The sequence below is a fragment of the Schistocerca serialis genome, chromosome 1, assembly GCF_023864345.2.
Source record: "Schistocerca serialis cubense isolate TAMUIC-IGC-003099 chromosome 1, iqSchSeri2.2, whole genome shotgun sequence".
NCBI lineage: Eukaryota > Metazoa > Arthropoda > Insecta > Orthoptera > Acrididae > Schistocerca > Schistocerca serialis.
Window position 1 is genome coordinate 1,124,073,233 of NC_064638.1, and position 26,641 is coordinate 1,124,099,873.

A 26,641-nucleotide genomic window follows, 5' to 3' on the forward strand; every position below is an offset into this window, starting at 1 on the left:
TTGCTTTCTAGTTCACCTTTATCTCTCCCCATATATTTTTATTTTCATTTTCATTTCAGCCTCATGTTACACTTTCCACCTTCTAATACCATGTCACCCTCACAACACCCCCACAACGACCCCATTAAGTTTTATTTACATTCCCTCCGCAAACATGCCTTCGCCCTAGCCAGGTTAAGCTCCCATATTTTATTTTCTCAGGCTTGTCTGACATTTGGCATTACCCCCAAAGGCCTCACACTTAAAGTTCCCATCTCTGGCTGCAACCCTTCTTTCCATCAGTCCCTATACCAATTCCAAACTGAACAATCCATTGCCCTCACCCACCTAATCATTCACCTACACATCAACTCAGCTAACAAACACACCCGTCAACTCCTATCCTTAATAAAAGTCCTCAGTCTTTCCTCTCCCACATCCACACCAGCTGTTCAGAGCATCCTCCTACAGGACAACTGCAAATTAGAACAGCATGCCACCCTCCACATCAAAAAACTATCCAATCTCCTGGTTTCCCACCTCCGGAAAGGCAACTCACTCACCCTTCACAATCTTTCCAACAAACCTCAAACTCCTCTCATTGCACACAAACCCAGTCTCTCCCATCTACTCAATCTCCCACTTCCAGCTCTACTCCCTCCAAAACCTCAAAATTCAAATCAACACAATCTGGAACCACAACACCCTAATTCAGTAGTTAACCTTTCCTCCAAACCTCTCTCCCAATCCGAAACCTCTGTCCTATCCAAAGGCCTCACCTTCAGCCCCACTCCCAGATTCAACCAAACAGCCCTTGTCAAAGATTTACTGTCCTACACTGGTGCTCTCTGCTGGACATCAAACCCACCAACAAGCAACAGTACCTCCATTATGACAGCTGCCACCCATGTCTGCTTGTGTCTGTATATGTGTGGATGGATATGTGTGTGTGTGCGCGCGCGAGTGTATACCCGTCCTTTTTTCCCCCTAAGGTAAGTCTTTCCGCTCCCGGATTGGAATGACTCCTTACCCTCTCCTTTAAAACCCACATCCTTTCGTCTTTCCCTCTCCTTCCCTCTTTCCTGACGAAGCACCTTTTGTACTGTAGTCAATTTTAATAATAATTATTGTGATGTTATGAGAACTGTGTAATGTATCTATTTATGAAGTAACGACTATTATTTTTAGTGTGAAACATTTTTTTATACTTAGATGTAATAGAAAGTGTACTAAAGTAGGGTATTTCGTCTAATTTTTTCATATGCTGTGGCAGAGGAGAACCACTTTCCAGGGAACTGACAGCAGTGCATTTCCTTACTAATTGCTACTTGAACCTGTTGAAGGTGTGGACAACTTGGTGAGAAAATGTGTAAAAGCTCATTAAAAGTGTAGAAGTGCTTGTGAAAAATACAAAACATTGAGTAAGTGAAATTTTCTGTCTAAAAAGTGAACTGCAATGCGCAGTGTAATTTAACTTTTTGTAACCCATGATGATTTAGTTTTTTTTCTAAGCAAGATAGCATTTGCATAAAATGATATGTATTTTTGAATGTAATCCTTGTTTACACAAAAAGTACATCACTTTTCATGAAGATGAATAATTTTTGTTAAAAGTGTAACTTGTGGATATTTTGTGACATTGTACAATACATTGTACGTAAATATTTTGTATGGAGATATTCATATGGCCAGTTCATATAAGTATAAATCTGAAAAAACATATGTACTATAGTTTTAATAAGATTTTGTACATAATATGTTTTTGTGTGTAGATTTTTAACCCACTGTCTGTGGTCACTTGTGGTTATTGAACTGCCCAGTTAGTGATTTGCAATATCTATCTGGTCAATCCAATGAGGGAGTGATGTGATTGAAGCACAGTGGAATGTTTTTACTTCCCCTCTTGTTTAGCCATCTGCCTCCTTAAAATTCATTTTTTCATTTTTGAGCTAATTACCATTAACATACCTGAGTATAATCTGCATTTTCATAGAAGAGAAAGGTTGGCCCTCAGTTTTAAAGAATATAACACCATATCTAATTTTGTGCTCAGTTTTATGTGTGTGATTGTTTTTCTAATTTATTGTGACTATTCCTAGTTAGTACCTTTTGTCATAGGGTGAAATCAGTTATTGTATCGTAACTTAAATTCTATTGTTGACCTATAAACAAATATAAATTCTGTACTAATTGTAAACATTTGGAGGAACAACTAATAGTATTCTTAAAGATCTATTTGGCTCTATTCAAAAACATCTTAGCAAAGCCAGCCCTTCATTAATTCCAAAATAATTATCAGGTTTGTCCAAAGTATTGTTTGCATAACTATGTCTATTAATTTCATGATTTAAACAAATAATACGGCTTAACCCATGTAGTAGAAGAAATTGTTAAAAAGATACAATTTTTCAATGTATGCAGTTAATTGATGGAGTTAAGTTTTAATTGTAATTTCAGTAAATTAAACATCAAACAATGTGTAGTTTCAGTGCCTATTATTGTGAATATATATAAGGCCTCGATTTTTGGTCCCGGCCGAGTTTTAGATGCGGAACCCGTAGTGGTTAAATCAACAACAATGCATCAACTTAACTGTGAAATAAGTGTTACACCAATAGGCTGTGTGTTAAAGCAATGACACATCTGTTCAGTTTATTTGAAAGACCGTGAAATGTGTGGTTAGGCTTTTACTGCTCGTAGATGTTCAACAGTAAACTACTGTAGCAGTATGTGGATGTTTGCCTGCAACCTGTTAATGAGGCTTATTGAAAGTTAAACATATTAAATGTGTATATTGGGGGGTTGTGAACAGTGAAAGTAAAGAACTGTGAAATGCAAATGTGCACCTGTTGGCTGCATCATTTAAAGTAGTCAGTGCTGAACTTCCAACAACATTATTCAGCCAGTATAGCAAAGCAGTACATCAACACTGAGGACAATCAACGAGGAAATAAAGCAGGCAAACATCACATCATCAAACCAGCCTTTGGGCTGAGCACAGCTTTACTTAGGTTACACCATAATAATTTGAACATATAATTACTTCAGAGGCAGTTGCTCTTATCCATTACACACTATGCAAATGCCCAACTCAGCTGCCTTTGCACTTGTCATTACTTCCCACCCTCCCTCTGCTAAAATGCAGAAGTACTCTATGCAAATAGTTAATGATGAAAAGGCAGTCAACAAAAACTCTCAATCTGCAACACCAGCCTCAATTGCACCATGATTGCCAACACTGTCAGACATGGGTGTCTTTTGATATATTTACGCAGTTTCTTTATATTTGTGGTGCTACAAAATGAGCATACAAAGTAAGAATTCAGTGTTTGCTAAGACTAACATAAATAGAAAGTCTCCTAAAACATTTATGGAATGCTGCTGGATGTTCAAAGTCGTCCAAAGGTGTTTTAGGATTAACTTTGAGTAAGCTGCTTGTTAGAAGATGGAGGACATGTTTCTATCATTATGTAGAGCTTCCAGATTGAAAAATTTCAGAGGACCACTGGATTTGAGTAAACACAGTACACACCATAGTTCTTAATATTGAAGTTAACTGCCAACTTTTTTACTGAGAAAGTGTCGAGACACTTGGAAGACATTTTTCATCTTTCTGCACCATCTGAAACTATTTCAAAAATGTATTACCCACAATTTAAAAACAAAAAGTTTACCACTGCTGCCCAAGAGAAAGGAAGGATTACAAGAACCTACAGGAATGTAATAGCCAAAGAAATGCTGCAGAAATCATGTCACAAGTTTCAAATGATGTTATGATGTAAAAAGTAAATTTTATTTTGAACATGATTTGGGAGGGAAAGGTAATGTGGAATCACAATGAACTGTTTGCAAAAAAACTACAGTGGAATTAATTATTTCTCTATTTTTGCTGAAGAAGACTGATTTTAAAGTCTTATATCATTACCCTGAAATAAAGACAATTTAAGGAGATATAAAGCACCAATATCCTCTCTGTATGCATTGAATGTATTTTCTTTAATGTCAAACAGTGGCAAATCTTAAAAAATCAAACTTTCTAATGGACGTTTTTTTCTTTTTCTTTTTTTATAAGTTAGTCTGAAAACTAATTTTAAAAGCAAAAGTATATTTGCTTGATAAATGACTGCGTATTTGTGCATTAAATGCCAATGGATTTAAAATTTATCTATTATTTGCAATGCTTGTTATTCACAGGTGAATAATAGATGTTTTCATTCATCTGTTGTTGTTGTGGTCTTCAGTCCAGAGACTGCTTTGATGCAGCTCTCCAAGCTACTCTATCCTGTGCAAGCTGCTTCATCTCCCAGTACCTACTGCCGCCTACATCCTTCTGGATCTGCTTACTGTATTCATCTCTTCGTCTCCCTCTACGATTTTTACCCTCCACGCTGCCCTCCAATACTAAATTTATGATCCCTTGATGGCTCAGAACATGTCCTACCAACCAATCCCTTCTTCTAGTCAAGTTGTGCAACAAACTTCTCTTCTCCCCAATCCTATTCAATACTTCCTCATTAGTTATGTGATCTACCCATCTAATCTTCAGCATTCTTCTGTAGCACCACATTTTGAAAGCTTCTATTTTCTACTTGTCCAAACTAGTTATCGTCCATGTTTCACTCCCATACATGGCTACACTCCATACAAATACTTTCACAAACGACTTCCTGATACTTAAATCTATGTTAACAAATTTCTCTTCTTCAGAAACGCTTTCCTTGCCATTGCCAGTCTACATTTTATATCCTCTCTACTTCGACCATCATCAGTTATTTTGCTCCCCAAATAGCAAGACTCCTTTACTACTTTAAGTGTCTCATTTCCTAATCTAATTCCCTCAGCATCACCCAACTTAATTCGACTACATTCCATAATCCACATTTTGCTTTTGTTGATGTTCATCTTATACCCTCCTTTCAAGACACTATCGATTCCGTTCAACTGCTCTTCCAAGTCCCTTGCTGTCTGTGACAGAATTACAATGTCATCGGCAAACCTCAAAGTTTGTATTTCTTCTCCATGGATTTTAATTCCTACTCCGAATTTTTCTTTTGGCTACAACCCTGTCTCACTCCCTTCCCAACCTCTGCTTCCCTTTCATGTCCCTCGACTCTTATAACTGCCATCCGGTTTCTGTACAAATTGTAAATAGCCTTTCGCTCCCTGTATTTTACCCCTGCCACCTTCAGAATTTGGACGAAAGTATTCCAGTCCACATTGTCAAAAGCTTTCTCTAAGTCTACAAATGCTAGAAACGTAGGTTTGCCTTTCCTTAATCTAGCTTCTAAGATAAGTCGTAGGGTCAGTATTACCTCACGTGTTCTGATATTTCTACGGAATCCAAACTGATCTTCCCCGAGGTCGGCTTCTAGTAGTTTTTCCATTCGTCTGTAAAGAATTCGCGTTAGTATTTTGCAGCTTTGACTTATTAAACTGATCGTTCGGTAATTTTCACATCTGTCAACACCTGCTTTCTTTGGGATTGGAATTATTATATTCTTCTTGAAGTCTGAGGGTATTTCGCCTGTCTCATACATCTTGCTCACCAGATGGTAGAGTTTTGTCAGGACTGGCTCTCCCGAGGCTGTCAGTAGTTCTAATGGAATGCTGTATACTCCAGGGGCTTTGTTTCGGCTTACGTCTTTCAGTGCTCTGTCAAACTCTTTATGCAGTATCATATCTCCCATTTCATCGTCATCTACATCCTCTTCCATTTACAAAATATTGTCCTCAAGTACATCGCCCTTGTATAGACCCTCTATATACTCCTTCCACCTTTCTGCTTTCCCTTCTTTGCTTAGAACTGGGTTTCCATCTGAGCTCTTGATATTCATACAAGTGGTTCTTTTTTCTCCAAAGGTCTCTTTAATTTTCCTGTAGGCAGTATCTATCTTACCCCTAGTGAGATAAGCCTCTACATCCTTATATTTGTCCTCTAGCCATCCCTGCTTATCCATTTTGCACTTCCTGTTGATCTCATTTTTGAGACGTTTGTATTCCTTTTTGCCTGCTTCATTTACTGCATTTTTATATTTTCTCCTTTCATCAATTAAATTAAGTATTTCTTCTGTTATACAAGGATTTCTACTAGCCCTCTTCTTTTTACCTACTTGATCCTCTGGTGCCTTCACTACTTCATCCCTCAAAGTTACCCATTCTTCATCTACTGTAATTCTTTCCCCCATTCTTGTCAATTGTTCCCTTATGCTCTCCCTGAAACTCTGTACAACCTCTGGTTCTTTCAGTTTATCGAGGTCCCATCTCCTTAATTTCCCACCTTTTTGCAGTTTCTTCAGTTTTAATCTACGGTTCATAATCAATAGATTGTGGTCAGAGTCCACATCTGCCCCTGGAAATGTCTTATAATTTAAAACCTGGTTCCTAAATCTCTGTCTTACCATTATATAATCTATCTGAAACCTATCAGTATATCCAGGATTCTTCCATGTATACAACCTTCTTTTATGATTCTTGAACCAAGTGTTAGCTATGAATAAGTTGTGCTCTGTGCAAAATTCTACCAGGCGGCTTCCTCTTTCGTTTCTTACCCCCAATCCATATTCACCTACTACGTTTCGTTCTCTCCTTTTTCCTACTGACGAATTCCAGTCACCCATGACTATTAAATTTTCGCCTCCCTTCACTATCTGAATAATTTCTTTTATTTCATCATACATTTCTTCAATTTCTTTGTCATCTGCAGCGATAGTTGGCATATAAACTTGTACTACTGTAGTAGGCGTGGGCTTCGTATCTATCTTGGCCACAATAATGCGTTCACTATGCTGTTTGTAGTAGCTTACCCGCATTCCTATTTTCTTATTCATTATTAAACCTACTCCTGCATTCCCCCTATTTGATTTTGTGTTTATAACCCTGTAGTCACCTGACCAGAAGTCTTGTTCATCCTGCCACCGAACTTCACTAATTCCCATTATATCTAACTTTAACCTATCCATTTCCCTTTTTAAATTTTCTAACCTACCTGCCCCATTAAGGGATCTGACATTCCACACTCCGATCCGTAGAACGCCAGTTTTCTTTCTCCTGATAATGACATCCTCTTGAGTAGTCACCGCCCGGAGATCCGAATGGGGGACTATTTTACCTCCGGAATATTTTACCCAAGAGGACGCCATCATCATTTAACCATACAGTAAAGCTGCATGCCGTCGGGAAAAATTACGGCTGTAGTTTCCCCTTGCTTTCAGCCATACGCAGTACCAGCACAGCAAGGCCATTTTGGTTAGTGTTACAAGGCCAGATCAGTCAATCATCCAGACTGTTGCCCCTGCAACTACTGAAAAGGCTGCTGCCCCTCTTCAGGAACCACACGTTTGTCTGGCCTCTCAACAGATACCCCTCCGTTGTGGTTGCACCTACGGTACGGCTATCTGTATCGCTGAGGCACGCAAGCCTCCCCACCAACGGCAAGGTCCATGGTTCATATAAATGAATAATATTTTGAATCAATATTTCTATTTGTTATTCACAAAAAAATGAACAGTAAAAATTATCTTTATTCCTTATTCGTCATTCAGTTAAATTTTGCCCGACTCTTTCTGTTAAGGGAAGCGCAATGCACATGTGCAGGCTGCAAATTCACAGCCTCTGTGCCAGTGAAGTGAATGCAAGCATGTCATATGTGTGGCCATGGACAAGCATTCACTCAGCTGTGCCAACTGTGTGGTAGAGGACATGCATTCACTCAGCTGTCATTTGGTGAGGTAGCATTCAGCAACTTCTACCAGATTATGCGAAGTGTATACATCTCTCCCTAGCACACCACAGCTGTCTGCAGACTACTCAAGATGGGGCACTTACCTGCAGGGCTCTACTAGAGGGATTATTAGCTTAAACAGTTAAAAAATAATAAAAAATGTTTGCAGTGCATGTTTGCTGAAGTGTCAGTATGTAGCCAGACACCCTTTTGAAGTGGGTAATGTAAATGGAGGTTAAGTACAGATGTATGGATTGAAGACATGGATTTCTGATCACATGAGTGTCGGGTAAAATCAACAGCAGCAGAAAATGGTGCAACAGGAGTAGGATTCGTTACGGATAGGAGGGTAGGGCAGAGAGAGTGTTACTGCGAACAACTCAGTGATGAGGTTGTTCTTATCAGAATCGACAGCAAACCAATACCGACAATGATAGTTCATGTGTACATGCCGACATCGCAAGCTGAAGATGAAAAGATAGTGAGAGATATGAGGATATTGAAAGGGTAATACAGTACATAAAGCGAGATGAAAATCTAATAGTCATGGGAGACTGAAGTGCAGTTGTAGGGGAAGGAGTAGAAGAAAAGGTTACAGGAGAATATGGGTTTGGAACAAGGAATGAAAAAGAAGAAAGACTAGTTGAGTTCTGTAATAAATTCCAACTAGTAAAACTCTGTTCAAGAATCACAAAAGGAGGAGGCATACTTGGAAATGATTGTGTGATACAAGAAGACTTCCATTAGATTACGTCATGGTCAGACAGAGATTCTGAAATCAGATTCATGATTGTAAGGCTTACCCAGGAGTAGATACAGACTTAGATTACAATGTAGTAGTGATGAAGAGTAGGCTGAAGTTTAAGAGATTAGTCAGAAAGAATCAGTGAGCGAAGAAGTGGGACACAAAAGAATAAAGGAATGACAAGACACACCTGAAGTTCTCCAAAGCTATAGATACAGCAATAAGGAATAGCTCAGTAGGCAGTACAGTCGAAGAGGAATGGAATTCTCTAAAAAGGGCAGTCACAGAAGTTGAAAGTAAAACATAGGTACAAAGAAGGTAACTGCAAAGAAACCATGAGTAAAAGAAGAAATACTTCAGTTGATTGATGAAACAAGGAAGTCAAAAATGTCCAGGGAAATTCAGGAATACAGAAAACCAAGTCGCTGAATAATGAAATAAATACGAAGTGCAAGGAAACTAAGAAAAAATAGCTGCATGAAAAAGTGAAGAAATCGAAAAAGCGATGATTGTTGGAAGGACTGACTCAGCACACAGGAAAGTCAAAACAACCTTCAGTGAAATTAAAAGCAAGGGTGGTAACATTAAGAGTGCAATGGTAATTACCCTGTTAAATGCAGAGGAGAGTGTGGACAGGAAGAAAGACCACAGTGAAGGCCTTTATGAGGGGGAAGATCTGTCTGATGTGATATAAAAAGAAACACGAGTCGATTTAGAAGAGATCGGGGATCCAGTATTACAACCAGAATTTAAAAGATCTTTGGATGACTCAAGATCAACTAAGGCAGAAGAGATAGATAACATTCCATCAGAATTTTCAAAATCATTGGGGGAAGTGGCAACAAAATGATTATTCACGTTGGTGTGTAAAATGTATGAGTCTGGAGATGTACCATCTGCCTTCCAGGAAAATATCATCCACATAATTCCAAAGACTGCATGAGTTGCCAAGTGTCAGAATCATCACACAATCAGCTTAACAGCTGATTCGTCCAAGTTGCTGTCAAGAATAATATGCAGAAGAATGGAAAACAAAATTGAGGATTTGTTAGATGATAATCAGTTTGGCTGTAGGAAAGGTAAAGGCACCAGAGAGGCAATTCTGATGTTGCAGTTGATAACAGAAGCAAGACTAAAGAAAAATCAAGACGTGTTCAAAGGATTTGTTGACCTGCAAAAAGTTTTTGACAATGTAAAATGGTGCAAGATTTCGAAATTCTGAGAAAAATAGGGGTACGCTGTGGGGAGAGACTGGTAATATACAATATATGCAACAGCCAAGAGGGGCTAACGAGAGTGGAAGCCCAAGAACGAATTGATCAGATTAAAAAGGATGTAAGCCAGAAATGTAGTCTTTCGCCCCTGCTGTTCAATTTGTACATCGGAGGAGCAATGATGGAACATCAAGACTGATGGTCACGAAGTAGGCAAAGTTAAGGAACTCTGCTACCTAGGTAGCAAAATAACCAATAATGGATTGAGCAAGGGAACGTCAAAAGCAGACTAGCACTGACCAAGAGAGTCTACTAGTATCAAACATAGGCCTTAATTTTAGGAAGAAATTTTTGAGAATGTAAGTTTGGAGCACAACATTGTATGGCAGTGAAACACGGACTGTGGGAAAACTGGAACAGAAAAGAATTGAAGCATTTGAGATGTGGTGCTACAGATGAAATGTTGAAAATTAGTTCGACTGGTAAGGTAAGGAACGAGGAGCTCCTGCACAGAATTAGAGAGGAAAGGACTATGTGGAAATCACTGATAAGGAGAAGGTTTGGATGATAGGACATCTGTTAAGACATCAGGAAATGACTTCCATTGCACTAGAGGGAGCTGTAGAGGGCAAAAACTGTAGAGGAAGACAGAGATTGGAATACAAGTCAGAAGACTGATGGCTCAAAAAGAGAAATGTGGGATACCTGGATATGTTGGAGAGATCCAAACAGCTCATGTGGAGTATCAGACAGACATGTCCCTTGAGTCATGGCATGGGAAATACTCAGCAACTGAGCACTAACTATCCCCAAGGTGGAGAGTTCTTCAATGCCCATCCAAGCACTCAGCCAGTTTGGTGATAGTCATTCCAGTATAAAAGGCTGTGCACTGAACACATATTAGCTGGTAAATAAAATATATTGTTTCCCATGTTGCTCTGTCTCTTATACTGGATTCACCACTGTTGTGCTGGAATAAATGGTAATGACCACATGCATGGGGCTGGTTCTACAGCAAGAATTATTGCAAGGGTAGGAATCTTGTGGTAGGGATATAAGGAGTATGATCTGAGAATGTCACATATGATAAGGTTTGGTAAGGGAGAGATGATTTCATTTCAGGACTTGAATTGGTGGTGGATGAGGGGCACTCTGATTTTTTTTTTTTAGAATTGAATCTATATTTGTCATATTGTGGGTGGAGGAGACTGCCTGGGAAATTTGTTTGTGGACACTATCTGTCTAACAGTTGTAACCACCGTGCACCAAGCTGTTGACATGACATGACCATGTGATCTAGTCACATTTTTAATGACACTTTTTACTTAACTCGTGAGTTGATTATTACTTACGACAAACAAGTACCACATATCGTGATTTATTTAACAAAACACTGCATCAGTTACTGAATTAATGTGCACACACCTGGAAGCTGCACACTTTAGCAGTGTGTTTCTTCCCACGAGATTGTGCCATGATAGAGCAATACTGTGATGGTTCAAATGGCTCTGAGCACTATGGGACTTAACATCAGAGGTCATCAGTCCCCTAGAACTTAGAACTACTTAAACCTAAATAACCTAACACACATATTCATGCCCAAGGAAGGATTCAAACCTGCAAACGTAGCGGTTGCGTGGTTCCAGACTGACGCGCCTAGAACCGCTTGGCCACACCGACCGGCCGAGCAATACAGTGAACTTCAGATAGAGCCCACCATGGGCAAGTGCCTATTTATACCCTGGTGCACGACTTTCATGCTCAGTTATCATGTTATTACTGCTTGTATCTATATTTGCCTTACCTTATTGTGTTCAGTGTATGTTATGGTGATTGGTGTACGTGCCACAGTTTAATAAAGTTGTACTAATATTCTTGGTTGTGTTGTGTGTCCATGTTAAGACACAAGTGATGACGAGTGTGGGATTGATCTCCGCATGGGTTTTCAGCCTCTGGTTCGTCCTCCATTGTGTCTATGATGTCTGACGGTGGCACTGATGAGTTTTTACACTGGCTGGTTGATCAGCAAGGGTTCCTTACTGTGGTATTGCAGCATTTTTCTGTGGGTTTGGGTTGTGCCAATAATTTCAAAGCCCACATCACCATGAAACCTTCGGCTAGTTCCTGTTTCTTTCTGCTTCACCCGGTGCCAATGGCACTGTGTGACCAAGTCAAGGCGGAGCTTGACTGCCTCACAGCCTCCAGGGTTGTTCAACCGATCACATCCAGTGAATGGGCTCACCCCCTTAGTCACTGTTGGGACAGTTACGCCTTTGCTGCAATTTCAAAGTTTCTGTTAATGCCCTATCATTGACACGTATCCCTTGCTGCACCCTGATGAACTTTTTTCTCAGCTCGCTGGTGGTCAGTATTTTCCCAAGATTGACCTCTCCAATGGATATTTGCAGTTTCCCATTGTTGCTGACTCTAAATGGCTCTTCGTTGTTAATGCAACTTTTGGCTTGTATCAATATTTGAGGTTACCATTTGGCATGGCCTGGTGACTTTTCAACTGTTTCTTGAACAACTCATGAGATTTGTGCCTGACTGTGCCAAGTATCTTGATGAAATTGTGGTCTCCAGCTCCTCTACTGCTGAATATCTCAACAACTTACATACACCCTTTTCGTTGTTACAGGCCACTGGGTTAAAATGCAATTTGGAAAAGTGCCACTTTTTTCAGCCTTCTATCGTTTATCTTGTGTTCGAGGTCTCTAGCGCTGGTATCAAACACCTTCGTCAGAATGCCTCTGCCATTGTGGCTCTTCCGCATCCTATGCAGGTCAAGGAACTCCAGTTTTTTTTTTTAATGTAAGATTGCTTATTATCATCAGTTTTTGCCGGGGCGGCACCTGTTGCACAACTGTTACATGGCTTGCTGCGTAAGGGGACGTCTTTCCACTGTTTGCAGGAATGTGAAATGGCATTTTGCAAACTGAAGTCTATGTTACAATCTGCACCTTGCCTTATAACCCACCAACTGGGTCAATATTTAGTGTTAGCAACAGATGCGACCTAGCAACAGATGTGTCCCAGCATGGGCTGGGAGCAGTGTAAGCTCCTAAATATTCTGAGGGCTGCGAGTGGCATGTTGTGTACGCGTCAAGGACGCTCATTTCGTCTCAGTCTAGATACGCACAAATAGAGTTTCTTATTTTCCTGTGTGGTGTAAAATTCCATCACATCATGGATCACAAGCCATTAGTTTCACTTTTTAACCCCTCAGAATTGTTGCCAGACAAAGCAATGGATCACCTGCAATGTTGGGTACTGTTCCTCTATTGGTACAACGAGATTCACTTCAGCTCAACATGTGAATGCTGACGCACTGTCCCATCTTCCGCCCATTTTGGACCCAGTTTTTCATTGGGAGGAGTTACTGTTTCCACACTGACGTATGCACTCAAACTGTCGACTTTTTTCCAATCACTAGCGCTTGGGTCGTGCAGGCTAGTCCTATCAATCCGATTTTATGAAAAGTGCCACTGTGGCAGCCCTGTCAAAATTTTTCCCATCCAAGGACTTCCGGAATGTTGCTCTCTGATAATAAACCTCAACTTGTGTGCAGGAGTTTGCCTTCTCCTGTAGTCACCACAGGATTCACCACGTTTTCGTCCTGTCCTTCCATATGCAATCCAATGGTGAGGCCAAAAGGTTAGTTCGAGCATTCAAAATGCAAATGAAAAAGTACATGACTCAGTACCCATCCGACATTGTCTTGGATCAATTTTTGTCTTCCTGTTAGTTCATTCAATTCAGCAACAGCAGCCCCACCAAATTACTCCACAGACATCAACCCTGGATGCTCCTGCAGCCCAGCCAGGGACACCTACCTGTGCAGCTGTCATCCAGTTTCCGGCCTGGGGTGGCTGTCTGGGCAAGCAGGTTTGGTTGTTCCCCAAAATGGATCTCCACAATCACCTCGCAATGCCACAGCCACCATGTCTATGGAGTTCTTATGGAGGAGGGCCTCTGTGCACATCATTACGAACAGATGCGCCTGTGTGTGGACAACCAGACAACGAATGGCTGGGACACCGACGTTGCCACACCAGTCTGCATCGCTTGATGGATCAACTGATGTGGCTAGGTCCCTGCCACGAAACACGAGGGGCCCCCCGTCACTGGTGGATGAACCTGGTACAGCTTCTCCAATATCGCTACTAATACTAATGCAGTTGCCGGCCACACTGGAGCCGACTCCTCCATCTCAGTCGCCAACGGTTGCCGGGGGCAGGGGGGAGGGGGGGCACCATCACTACCATTACCACCACCACCACCTCCAGGCCCTGGACCTGATGTGGATTTGGAGGTCTCGCTGACATCATCCATCCTATGGTATGGGTTGACACGAGAAGGCATACTGTGGTGCTACCTGTGCCCTGAGTACTTCTGACATACGCTCCAGTATCAGTACATCATCTCAGTCACAGCCTTACAGAGGAAGACACCACGGACAACTTGTGAATCCGAGCTGTTCCCCAAGGGAAGAGGAATGAAGTAATATATGCACACTTGAAAGCTGCACTTATTAGCAGTGTGTTGTCATCCATGAGAGTGCACAATGATGGAGAAATACTGTGAACTTTCAATAGAGTCCGCCACAGACAAGTGCCTATTTAAACACTGCCGCGCAATGCTCAAGCTGTTATCTTGTTGTTTCTGCTTGCGTACATTTGCCTTATCTTACTGCGTTCAGTGTATGTATGGTGATTGGCATATATGCCACAGTTTAATAAATTTACACTAACATGCTTGTTTTTGGTGTGTCCACGTTACAACAGTTACATTTTTTCATACACATTATGATGTACTTCTAAAATTTATCCTCATGATCAAGTGCAAATACAGTAAAAACTTGCTCAAAATGGAATCGTATATGACTAAAATAATAATCCAAATTTGACAAATTTCCAAGCTACACAAAATTCAGTAGTATACATAAAATCTATCATGTATCATGTACAGAAGTATAAATTTGTAATTATGCACATATTTATGTACCTTCATTCCTGTAGAGTAGATGTTCATTTACTACATATCTTAGAATAGAACACTACACTATTACACTAGCTGGTGAATAATACAGCATTTCTGAATTTTTACTCTAACTTTAAACTCATTTATTGTTGTATTTACAAACACATTATTCTCAGGGTTATCTGCTTTGAATTTCACTTTTTGCCACACACAAAGGAGCGAAAAAAATTTTCTACCCATTTTTGCACTTTACAGTAGTTCCAACAACTTGGGAGAATGTATGTACTACAAATTACATAACATAGTTTATGCATGCAATAATTTCTTTGTGTTTATTAATTTTTCTAGGGACATCATTTTGCTCTCTTTTTGTTCTTCTTCCTCTGTTTCTTCCTGATCATCATCTTTATTGGGAATTTCTACTAAATATGTAGCTGAAGTAAAATTGGAGCGAGCTGACAGAAAGTCATCATTTCAAATTCAATCATCTGCACTACATGAAATGTTTCACATTTTAAGTCATTCAGAAATTGCTGCTGCATTTTCTTGAGCTTTGATGGCAACAGAAGCATTTTGTTCTTGACCTCTAAAACCCGCTTTGTTGAAAAGCTTGGTAATAGTTTTGGGTTTTATTCCCCTTACTGCCAAGTTAACACAATTTACTGCATCCAGGACAGAAACTGACCATGCGAGGGCAAATGCACTTTCACCTTCTTCAACACCACGAATAAGAGATTGGACCAGTAACTGCCTATAAAGAGACATGAATGTTTAAATAACCTCCTGGTCCATGGGCTGTGTGAGGCTGGTTGAACCTGGTGGAGTCGAAGCCAATTTCAAATTTGATAACTCGACTGATGGATGTCAGGTTGCATTGTCTAGGAAAACGAGAACTTGATAATTTCCTTTTTTCATTCTGGCAGTGAAATCTTTCATATGAGCACTCTTCTCCTTCTACACCTATTTATTGCTTTGCCATGTGACTGGAAGCTTCTAGCATCTATGTTTTTGAAATAACAAAGTTTTGCTGCCTTTCCAATCACCTATGGCTTCTCCATTTCACGTAACATGTTTCCACACAGCAGTAGAATGAGTATTTCCTTGACCATTTTTATGTGATAAGAACAGTCCCATTTCATCAGCACTGAATAAGTTTTTCGGTTCGTAATTCACAATTAGATTGGACAGTATTGTCTTCCATTCTGTTGCTCCATTTTCCTGAACATCCTTAGCTTCCCCACACACTTCACTCCACACAATGGTGTGTCTAACTTTGAAACATTCCAGCCATCCTTAGATGACTTATCTCTATATTTCCAAACTCTTAAAATTACTTTCACAGCCTCACTCTGCAACATGGTGAGAGGATCTTTGACTATCTTGCATCTTCAGTGGAGCAAATGCTTACTAACTCTCGACAAGATCCTTTTTTGTTTTGCATCACGCTATTCTACTACAGGAGTAGTAACATTCCTCAAATACAGAATAAAAATTTATTATTTCTTCAGAAACACAGACAAATACAGACATGCAGGACTGACCAGTCTTGTTCTCACAGCAGAAGACAATTGAATTTTCCGTTGACATTCTTGTCAGCTCTACATTCCGGCCTTCAGTTCTCCTTGCGAACTGCGCATGGCCTGGGGTCTCTTTGCTGCTACTTGGGACGACATCACGGGCAGCTCGACTGCTCTTGGCATCATATGTAGCTCGAAAGGAATACCTCAGACAAGAATACAACAACCACAGACTGCGAAATCAAAATAAAAATAATTATCTCCTTAAGAAGAAACACTCTAATTCTCAGCTTTTTCTGCCTGTTCATTTATTTGAAAGGACAGAACATGGATATGAAACTAACATATGTAAGGGAGACTTCGAACCCTTAGAGTGAGTCCAGACAAAGGAAAGTTTTTTGATGATGCATGTATGAACCATTCCCACACTATCTCATTAATTTCTTCATTTCCAATCTTCTTTGCCGTTCTTTTCATTTGCTTGTTCCCATCATCCATTCATCAAGTATATTATCCTTTTTCTTTAAGTACCATAAATTTTTGTTTACCACATTTGAAAAATATAATTATTTCGCACACAGAGAGTTTGTCTTTCTCACTCGCCTTGGTTACCTTAATCATTTCATCAAATGCTAGTGACACATATGCATTTCAGGTGCTACTAGTCAACTTGTAGAAAATAGTACAGGCAGGGTATTTCTTTGGAATGCTTGACCTTGCAGGGTAAAACTATAGTTTATGGCAATAACACCAACCTCTTTCACTGCACAGATTATGTTCATAGGTAAGCAACAGTCCTCCAATTCACGCCCGTGTGCATCAATAATAATGGAAAACAACAAATGCCGACGAACAGAGGACTCTCAAATAAAATGTACCAACACAGCACTAGCATGTTCATTGCTGCACAAAACAGTGTGGTTTGATGCCCACAGCTGCAGCATCATGCTTTGCCAAACCTCTTTTTTTGGTTTTCACTGCTTAACAGCATTGTCAGGGCTGTACAGTCTGTGTTAAAAGTAGCATCTTTGTAGAGTTATGAATAACTAATATATAGCACAATGCAATTGTACTGTATAAGAATTATTGTTGTTGTGGTCTTCAGGCCTGAGGCTGGTTTGATGCAGCTCTCCATGCTACTCTATCCTGTGCAAGCTTCTTCATCTCCCAGTACCTACTGCAACCTACATCCTTCTGGATCTGCTTGCTGTATTCATCTCTTGGTCTCCCTCTACGATTTTTACCCTTCACACTGTTCTCCAATACTAAATTGGTGATCCCTCGATGTCTCAGAATATGTCCTACCAATCAATCCCTTCTTTTAGTCAAGTTGTGCCACAAGCTCCTCATCTCCCCAATTCTATTCAATACCTCCTCATTAGTTATGTGATCTAACCCTTCAGCATTCTTCTATAGCACCACATTTCGAAAGCTTCTATTCTCTTCTTGTCTAAACTATTTATCGTCCTTGTTTCACTTCCATACATGGCTACACTCCATACAAACACTTTATAAAAGACTTCCTGACATTTAAATCTATACTCAATGTTAACAAATTTTTCTTCTTCAGAAATGCTTTCCTTGCCATTGCCAGTCTACATTTTATATCCTCTCTACTTCGACCATCATCAGTTATTTTGCTCCCCAAATAGCAAAACTCCTTTACTACTTTAAGTGTCTCATTTCCTAATCTAATTCCCTCCGCATCAGCCGACTTAATTCGACTACATTCCATTATCCTCGTTTCGCTTTTGTTGATGTTCATCTTATACCCTCCTTTCAAGACACTGTCCATTCCGTTCAACTGCTCTTCCAAGTCCCTTGCTGTCTCTGGCAGAATTACAATGTCATCAGCGAACCTCAAAGTTTTTATTTCTTCTCCATGGATTTTAATACCTACTCTGAACTTTTCTTTTGTTTCCTTTATTGCTTGCTCAATATACAGATTGAATAACATCGGGGATAGGCTACAACCCTGTCTCACCCCCTTCCCAACTACTGCTTCCCTTTCATGTCCCTCGACTCTTATAACTGCCATCTGGTTTCTGTACAAATTGTAAATAGCCTTTCACTCCCTGTATTTTACCCCTGCCACCTTCAGAATTTGAAAGAGAGTATTCCAATCAACATTGTCAAAAGCTTTCTCTAAGTCTACAAATGCTAGAAACATAGATTTGCCTTTCCTTAATCTTTCTTCTAAGATAAGTTGTAGGGTCAGTATTGCCTCACGTGTTCCAACATTTCTACGGATTCCAAACTGATCTTCCCCGAGGTTGGCTTCTACCAGTTTTTCCATTCGTCTGTAAAGAATTCGCATTAATATTTTGCAGCTGTGACTTATTAAACTGATAGTTCAGTAATTTTCGCATCTTTCAACACCTGCTTTCTTTGCAATTGGAATTACTATATTCTTCTTGAAGTTAGAGGGTATTTCGGCTGTCTCATACATCTTGCTCACCAGACGATAGAGTTTTGTTAGGCCTGGCTCTCCCAAGGCTGTCATTAGTTCTAAAGGGATGTTGTCTACTCCCGGGGCCTTGTTTCGACTTAGGTCTTTCAGTGCTCTGTCAAACTGTTCACGCAGTATCATATCTCCCATTCCATCGTCATCTACATCCTCTTCCATTTCCATAATATTGTCCTCAAGTACATCGCCCTTGTATAGATCCTCCATATACTTCTTCCACCTTTCTGCTTCCCCTTCTTTGCTTAGAACTGGGTTTCCATCTGAGCTCTTGATATTCATACAAGTGGTTCTCTTTTCTACAAAGGTCTCTTTAATTTTCCTGTAGGCAGTATCTATCTTACCCCTAGAGAGATAAGCCTCTACATCCTTACATTTGTCCTCTAGCCATCCTTGCTTAGCCATTTTGCACTTCCTGTCGATCTCGAGACGTTTGTATTCTTTTTTGCCTGCTTCATTTACTGCATTTTTATATTTTCTCCTTTCATCAATTAAATTCAACATTTCTTCTGCTACCCAAGGGTTTCTACTAGCCCTCGTCTTTTTACCTATTTGATCGTCTGCTGCCTTCACTATTTCATCCCTCAAAGCTACCCATTCTTCTTCTACGGTATTTCTTTCCCCCATTCCTGTCAATTGTTCCCTTATGCTCTCCTTGAAACTCTGTACAACTTCTGGTTTAGTCAGTTTACCCAGGTCCCATCTCCTTAAATTAGCACTTTTTTGCAGTTTCTTCAGTTTTAATCTACAGTTCATAACCAATAGATTGTGGCCAGAGTCCACATCTGCACCTGGAAATGTCTTACAATTTAAAACCTGGTTCCTAAACCTCTGTCTTACCATTATATAATCTATCTGATACCTTTTAGTATCTCCAGGGTTCTTCAATGTATACAACCTTCTTTCATGATTCTTGAACCAAGTGTTAGCTATGATTAAGTTACGCTCTGCACAAAATTCTACCAGGTGGCTTCCTCTTTCATTTCTTAGCCCCAATCCATAATCACCTATTATGTTTCCTTCTCTCCCTTTCCTACTCTCGAATTCCAGTCACCCATGACTATTAAATTTTCGTCTCCCTTCACTACCTGAATAATTTCTTTTATCTCATCATACATTTTATAAATTTTTTCATCATCTATGTGATTTTGTATTTATAACCCTGTATTCACCTGACCAAAAGTCTTGTACCTCCTGCCAACGAACTTTACTAATTCCCACTATATCTAACTTTAACCTATCCATTTCCCTTTTTAAATTTTCTGACCTACCTTCCCGATTAAGGGATCTGACACTCCACGCTCCGATCCGTAGAACACCAGTTTTCTTTCTCCTGATAACGACATCGTCCTTAGTAGTCCCCGCCCAGAGATCCGAATGGGGGACTATTTTACCTCCGGAATATTTTACCCAAGAGGACACCATCATCATTTAATCATACAGTAAAGCTGCATGCCCTCAGGAAAAATTATGGCTGTAGTTTCCCCTTGCCTTCAGCCGTTCGCAGTACCAGCACAGCAAGGCCGTTTTGGTTAGTGTTACAAGGCCAGATCAGTCAATCATCCAGACTGTTGCCCCTGCAACTACTGAAAACGCTGCTGCCCCTCTGCAGGAGCCACACGTTTGTCTGGCCTCTCAACAGATACCCCTCCATTGTGGTTGCACCTACGGTACGGCTATCTGTATCATTGAGGCACGCAAGCCTCCCCACCAACGGCAAGGTCCATGGTTCATTAGGGGGGGGGGGGGGGGTCTATTATACAATGAAATATTAATTACGTCTTAAAATTCACATTCTGTTTCTGTGTTAGCACATTCCGCTTTATACAAAAACAATTAGCATATAAATTTTTATTGAATGCATTGGGACTGAAATATTTGCACAATTTGGGCCAATTTCCTAATTATGTATGCTCCACTTTGATCAAGTTTTACTGTATTTCATTGATGCTTTATGTCATGTTTGTGTTATTGTTGTTCTCCTTCTTTTGCACTGCTGAACACCACATATACAAACATCACATAAAACATCAATGTAAATATTTCTAACTGATAAGGAGAATAAATTCTTGAAACGTGTTGTGCTGTGCATGAGAAAATGTAATTAGTGCATTGTTATACTGGCTAACTCATGAAAGACCGTGTTCAAAAAACATCATTTATGATGAATGAAATTAAGGTATCACATATTACTCAACCAACAATGTAACTAATTACTTTAAAATATTAAAAGTTTTATTAAGTAAGCACACATTCTTGCACTTCACCAATTTCTCTTTTGATTGAAAAAGTAAAACTTTAAAAAATATATAAATCTCCACAGAGAGCAGGTATACAGCAATCAGTTACACTGTTTTTGATGAAATGAGCTATGGGTTAGTATCTTACCGGAGTCCAGTACAGTAGCTGGCGGTGTCATAGCAGATGACACACAGTCATTCCCAAGAGAAAATCGCCCATGTATCTGAAATTCCAATACGTTCTATGTAAAATATGACTCAAAGCTCTACCCTTTTTGTCATCTCATCAATACATTACAAAACTCTGGCTATCAAACAACACGATACTCATATTACCTTGTAACCTACAATATTTTAATGCTGGCAATACTATTCTGGTGATAGTACAATTGTTTATTTACATCTAGTCCACAAAATATAATCAGAAATTAAACTTAGCTGGAACAAAAATCAGACATATCAGTGGTATCCAAAATTATGTATTTGATGGAAGTAACTTTTTTTCCTTATTCTTTATTCTATCAAACCAAAAATTCTATTGAGTAAACTAATAGTACTTACTTTGAGGTGGTAAAATTACAAGCACTTTAATAATAATAATAATAATAAGAAGAAGAAGAAGAAGAAGAAGAAGCAGCTTAAATTTTTAAGTGTTTGTGTCTCCTATGTGTCCTGGTAATTTTACAGATTTTTTCCTTTTTTATCATCTGCTGCACCAGCTTTTCAAATTACGCTAAAATGCAAATGGGGTTACGTTACTATTTCATCTTTTACAAACATGACAATTCTGTTATCTTTTGTTCTCTTTAAGTATCAAATACTTGCTACATCTCGCAGTGAAATAGTGACAAGGATACATTGAGTTATTACGCATTGTTAAGCTTAACATCATGAAAGCTAATCATTGGATATGAAATCCTCAGAAACAAGTTGTTACAACGTAAACTACATGCGCTACAACAGTGTTACATTAAGTGTATTGGTAACTCTCATAATCTTATTGCAACACTTCGATCATGAATATACAAACATTACTGCCTTATAAATTCATAGCTGAAAGACACTTACCATAGCAAAGTTTGTCTGTGAATTATCACAGAAATCTACAGGCATTAATTTCTTTGAATCTAACGTGTCTGTCTGCATATGGTTGAGAAATGCACGTATCTTTCTCAGCATGAACTCAGGTGCTTCAAAGCCTTTCAGTTCGTGCAGCAATAAGTTTGGGCTGTTTCTGAGACCAAAGAAATAAATTTTGAGTAATTAAACTCATTACATAATTATTATGAAGAATGGATTATAAATACATATCAAAAACAATAATACAATGTTATCTTATATTAAATAAATAAATAAATCTACTAACCGTATACACACAGACAATGGTGATTTGAATCCTTATGGAAACCATTATATATCTCAGTCATTATAAGGTTAAATGAAAGCAACTTTATGACTCTTGCACACTGAAAGTAATATCAAAGGACTCAAACAAACTGCAAAAACTGAGACAACTGAAAACCACAGTCTTGCAGTTTTCTAACACAACTACATTTCAATAGGCAGCTTAATGGCATTTATGTGTTTCCAAATATTATTTACAGGACAAGTAAAGCACATGTCTAACAGGCACAGCAGGGCTGAGATATATACAAATTTATGTTGAAAACAATACCTTGGGAAAAGGCTGACAACCGTAGTAAGACTGTGGATAGTCTGGTTAGTGTTTCTCAAAGACTTGGGGGATATTGGTGTTGGTGGCAGGATGTTTGTAACATTATAGCACAGAAGTTACTTTTTTTAATATTTCAAACAATGGAAATGCCAGGTAACATTTTCCTCAAATATCATATAATTTTGCACTAGCAAAAACATATTTTTTTTTTTTTTTTTTTTTTTTTTTTTTTTTTTTTTTTTTTTTTTTTTTACCCCCCATAACTCTGAAATTTATACCTGTGAGTGAAACAAAATATGTTTTGTAATTTGTAATTGATATGTATCTTGTAAATTTAATCTTAATAATTTTTGTAATTTCACATGAATTATTATTACACTGGGTCACAGTATGGAAAGTTGATGTTTTATACTTTTGCAGAAAGTAAACTGTAACAGTGCCTCTGGGCATTGCTTTTTACATCAGAGTTCACAAACTGGGCATTCCAGTACTAGTCACAAAACAGCATGGATGGATGTATCTCACGCAAGACAAGAAATTGGTCCATGTGAGGGCAAATCACTTTTCACAAGACACAATGGAAGAGACGTAAATGGGTAGATAAATTGAGCACCAAATAACCTCAAGATCCTGGCTCAAAATTGTATGCAATTAACAACTGGAGCTACTGATGCACTGTCATAGACATCGATATTGTCGTCTCAGTAATATTAAAGACCTGGATGACTGTTCACATTAGATTAGCTTAGAACTTTTCTAAAGCAAATCCAGTGAATTTTAGTGAAAACTAAATAATAATCCTAGTTATGTAAAATTCTGATTCCCAGATCTTGTCACTAATCCCAGTCATTGTTAACTAGACAGGATCCTGCACCTTTCCTATTGTAATATAAAAAGAGTGTCAATAATCTTTTTAAAAAAAATACATTACGGAATTTATGCCACATTATCTTGTTGGAAAATATTCTATATTTTTCAGTAACAGATCCTAAACAAGTCAGCCAATCTGTTCAATACATCACTCATGGGCAGTATAAATAATTACAGTTAGAATGAAAGTAACAGTAAAATAATTTAAGTGAAATTAGTAACAGCAAACTGTAACAATATTTTTTGCACTTTTCATATATTAAGATTTAATTTGTGGAAGTGCTTTCTGTTTTCTGCTTGGTGGATTGTATTTTGTCATTGCAACTCAATTAATTTACATTACTTTTACTTCTGGCAAACACTTCCAAATTATTTTAAATACTGGAATTCTACAATCTTTATGTGGGAAGTTAATGAGTTTTGCCAGTGTAGATAAATGTTACTGTAACACAATTTTGTTTTCAACAGGGAGCTCAGCATTTAACCATTTCCATAATTACTATTTGCATCTTTGCGGAGTTTATTACATTTCATTTTCTGTAGCAATTTAAAAGTGCCACTAACATTTCTCTTTGTTATTCTGCAATGTGATTCTGTTAATTCTGTGTGCAAAATAATTTCTTTAGCACACATTTGCTAAGACAAGTCATGCGATATTTACTGTTCTGGCAAACAACTGGTTAACGAACACAGTTTGTCCAACTTGAGTGGTGACCAAATGTTGAAATAATTTCATTGATTTGTTGTGGTTTACTCAAAATTTCATATGTTTCGTTTTCTTTGTTGTGCGATTTGCATACTTTAAAATCATCATCCAAAATTTACTTAACAAAGAAGGTATAGTAAGTTATTTGTACAGGTAACTTCTTGTACACTTCCCCAGCTATTGTGTTAGTAATTCAGCAAATAATTACCTTAATTTTCTGTACTGATTAGGTTCAAGTGATCATGGCCATTTTCATAGACAATTAGAGGGGGAGAGGTTACAAGCTTCTATAGTCACTTGCAACTGACGATTTTTGGGCCATTGATTACAACCACACATTTATAGTTTGGCAAACTATTTTCTCACTATGTATGATTCCCAAGACATGCAGCTACAGCAAAAAATCTTTCTACACTGTAGTGTTCCCATATACCAAAATATTATTCAGAACGTCAACAGCAGACTCAAGTAAAAAGTTTCGTATTCCATGAAAATGCTACTCAATTTTCTTATCAGATAGTTTCAGTGTAGTGTTCATCTCTCTTTTCTTACAGTAGTCCTGAGCCTGCTTACAAATCCAGAGAAGCAAGCTAGTCAATTGCCGAAAGACCTGCAACTCTATAGTATGGTTTAATGATGACGGCTTCCTCTTGGGTAAAATATTCTAGAGGTAAAATAGTACCCCACATGGTGTTACAGAAGAGTGTTTAACATTTAAAATTGACGAGACAACTAATGCAGAGGCATTGAATCGAACTGGGGAAGAGAAAGTTGATGAAAAGAAGGATTGGCTGATAGGAACCACCCTGAGGCATCAAGGGATTGTCAGTTTGGTAATAGAAGAAAGTGAAGGGGATAACAATTGTAAACGGAGACCAAGGGTTGGATACAGTAAGCAGACCCGAATAGACGTACAGCGCAGTAGTGAAACGGTTATGTAGAGACTTGTAAAGACTGACTAGCTAGCCACAAGACTGGTCTGATACAGTTCTCCATGTTAATCTATCTCATGTAGCTCTTTTTATGCCTGCTTAACTAATGTACTTTGAATCCATTTGAATGTGCTTACTGTATTCAAATCTCTCTCCCCCTCTACACAGTATAAGCCTTCCTTTAGTCAAGTTGCACAGCAGATTTCTTTTTCTCTCAATTTGACTCAGTATGTCTCCATTAGTTATTTTATCTACCAGCAAATTACATTACAAGAGCTTCTATTCTCTCCTAGTTTCTACAGTTTACAACCCACATTTGATATGATAAAAGACTTCCAAACACTTAAATTTACATTCATTGCCAAAATATTTCTCTTTTATGGAATGCTAATATTGTTGTAGACAATCAATATCCAACATCCTCTTTTCTTCTACCTTCACCAGTTATACTGCTGCACCAATAGTAAAACAAATACACTTATTTTAGCCTCTCATTTTCCAAACTAATTCCTTCAAGCACAATTGACTTCTTTGGTACTGTCTTCGAGGCCATCCTCCCTTTTCTTGCCTTTGTCTCTCAACAACTTCAATGTAGGTGAGTCCCTTTCCTCCTGGGGTCTGAATGACCTGTCCTTCCTTTGTAACATACCCCAATCAATCCCTCACTCCTACACAAAGAAGGAGTTATTAAGACTGAAAACTAGTATCATGTTGTGTATTTTTTACCGGTGGTGCCATAATTTCACCTTCTGCAGGTAACTTCTGCCCTAGATCTTTTCAAAATACTCTCCATTCCATTCAACCAATCCTGCAGTTCTTTACTGCCTCTGACAGAATTACACTATGACTGGGAAACATTAAAGTATTTATTTTTTCTTCCTGAACTTTTATTCATTTACTAAATTCCACCTTGGTATCCTTTGTTGCTTGCTCTATATACAAACTGAACAACAATGGGAATACACTACAATTCTGTACCACTACCTTCTCAATTACTGCCTTCCTTTGTCCTTTGACAACTGCAGCCTGGTTTCTGTACAAGTTTTATATACGTTAAATAGATGTTAACAACAATATGGAAAGTCCAGTAACTGTGTGAATGTGTGTAGGTCTTCTGTTTTTGAAGAAGGTTTTTTGGCCGAAAGCATAAAATGTGCAGCAGTATTTCCACTGTGCCTGTCTGCGATTCAGATATCCTGTACATGATGAGCAGCAACCTATGCTTTCCTTAATATTGTTGTCATTCCATTCTGGACTTTATACTGTTTGACTTAACAACATGGAAAGGATAAATTATCACTGACCACATAGGGTCAGCCTTAGCACCTGGAGACAGTGGCTGTGTGTGTGTGTGTGTGTGTGTGTGTGTGCGCATGTGCGTGTGTGGGCGCTCTACTTCTGAAATAAGACTTTGACCAAAAGGTTGAATATTTCTAGTAATGTTTTTCACTGAGCCCATCTGCAACTTAACACCCCCGCTATGTTGTGAATAGCAATCTATCCTTTCTATACATTTTTTTAAATTCCATCCTTGACTTCCCCTTGTTAAGTACATGTACATAAAAATGGTTGTACATCAAATACCTGAAAAAAAAAGTT

At 38.7% G+C, this 26,641-nt stretch overlaps 1 protein-coding gene across 1 annotated transcript in view; it reads right to left on the reverse strand.

Annotated features, from left to right (window-relative positions):
• LOC126416886 (deoxynucleotidyltransferase terminal-interacting protein 1) overlaps positions 1-26,641 on the reverse strand; it is a 100,236-nt gene that overhangs the window by 9,326 nt on the left and 64,269 nt on the right. Inside the window, exons 6-7 of the mRNA XM_050084773.1 lie at positions 21,928-22,093; positions 21,008-21,083 (exon numbers count right to left, since the gene is read on the reverse strand). Of these exons, the coding sequence (XP_049940730.1) occupies positions 21,008-21,083; positions 21,928-22,093 (242 nt within the window). The remainder of the gene's footprint in view (positions 1-21,007; positions 21,084-21,927; positions 22,094-26,641) is intronic.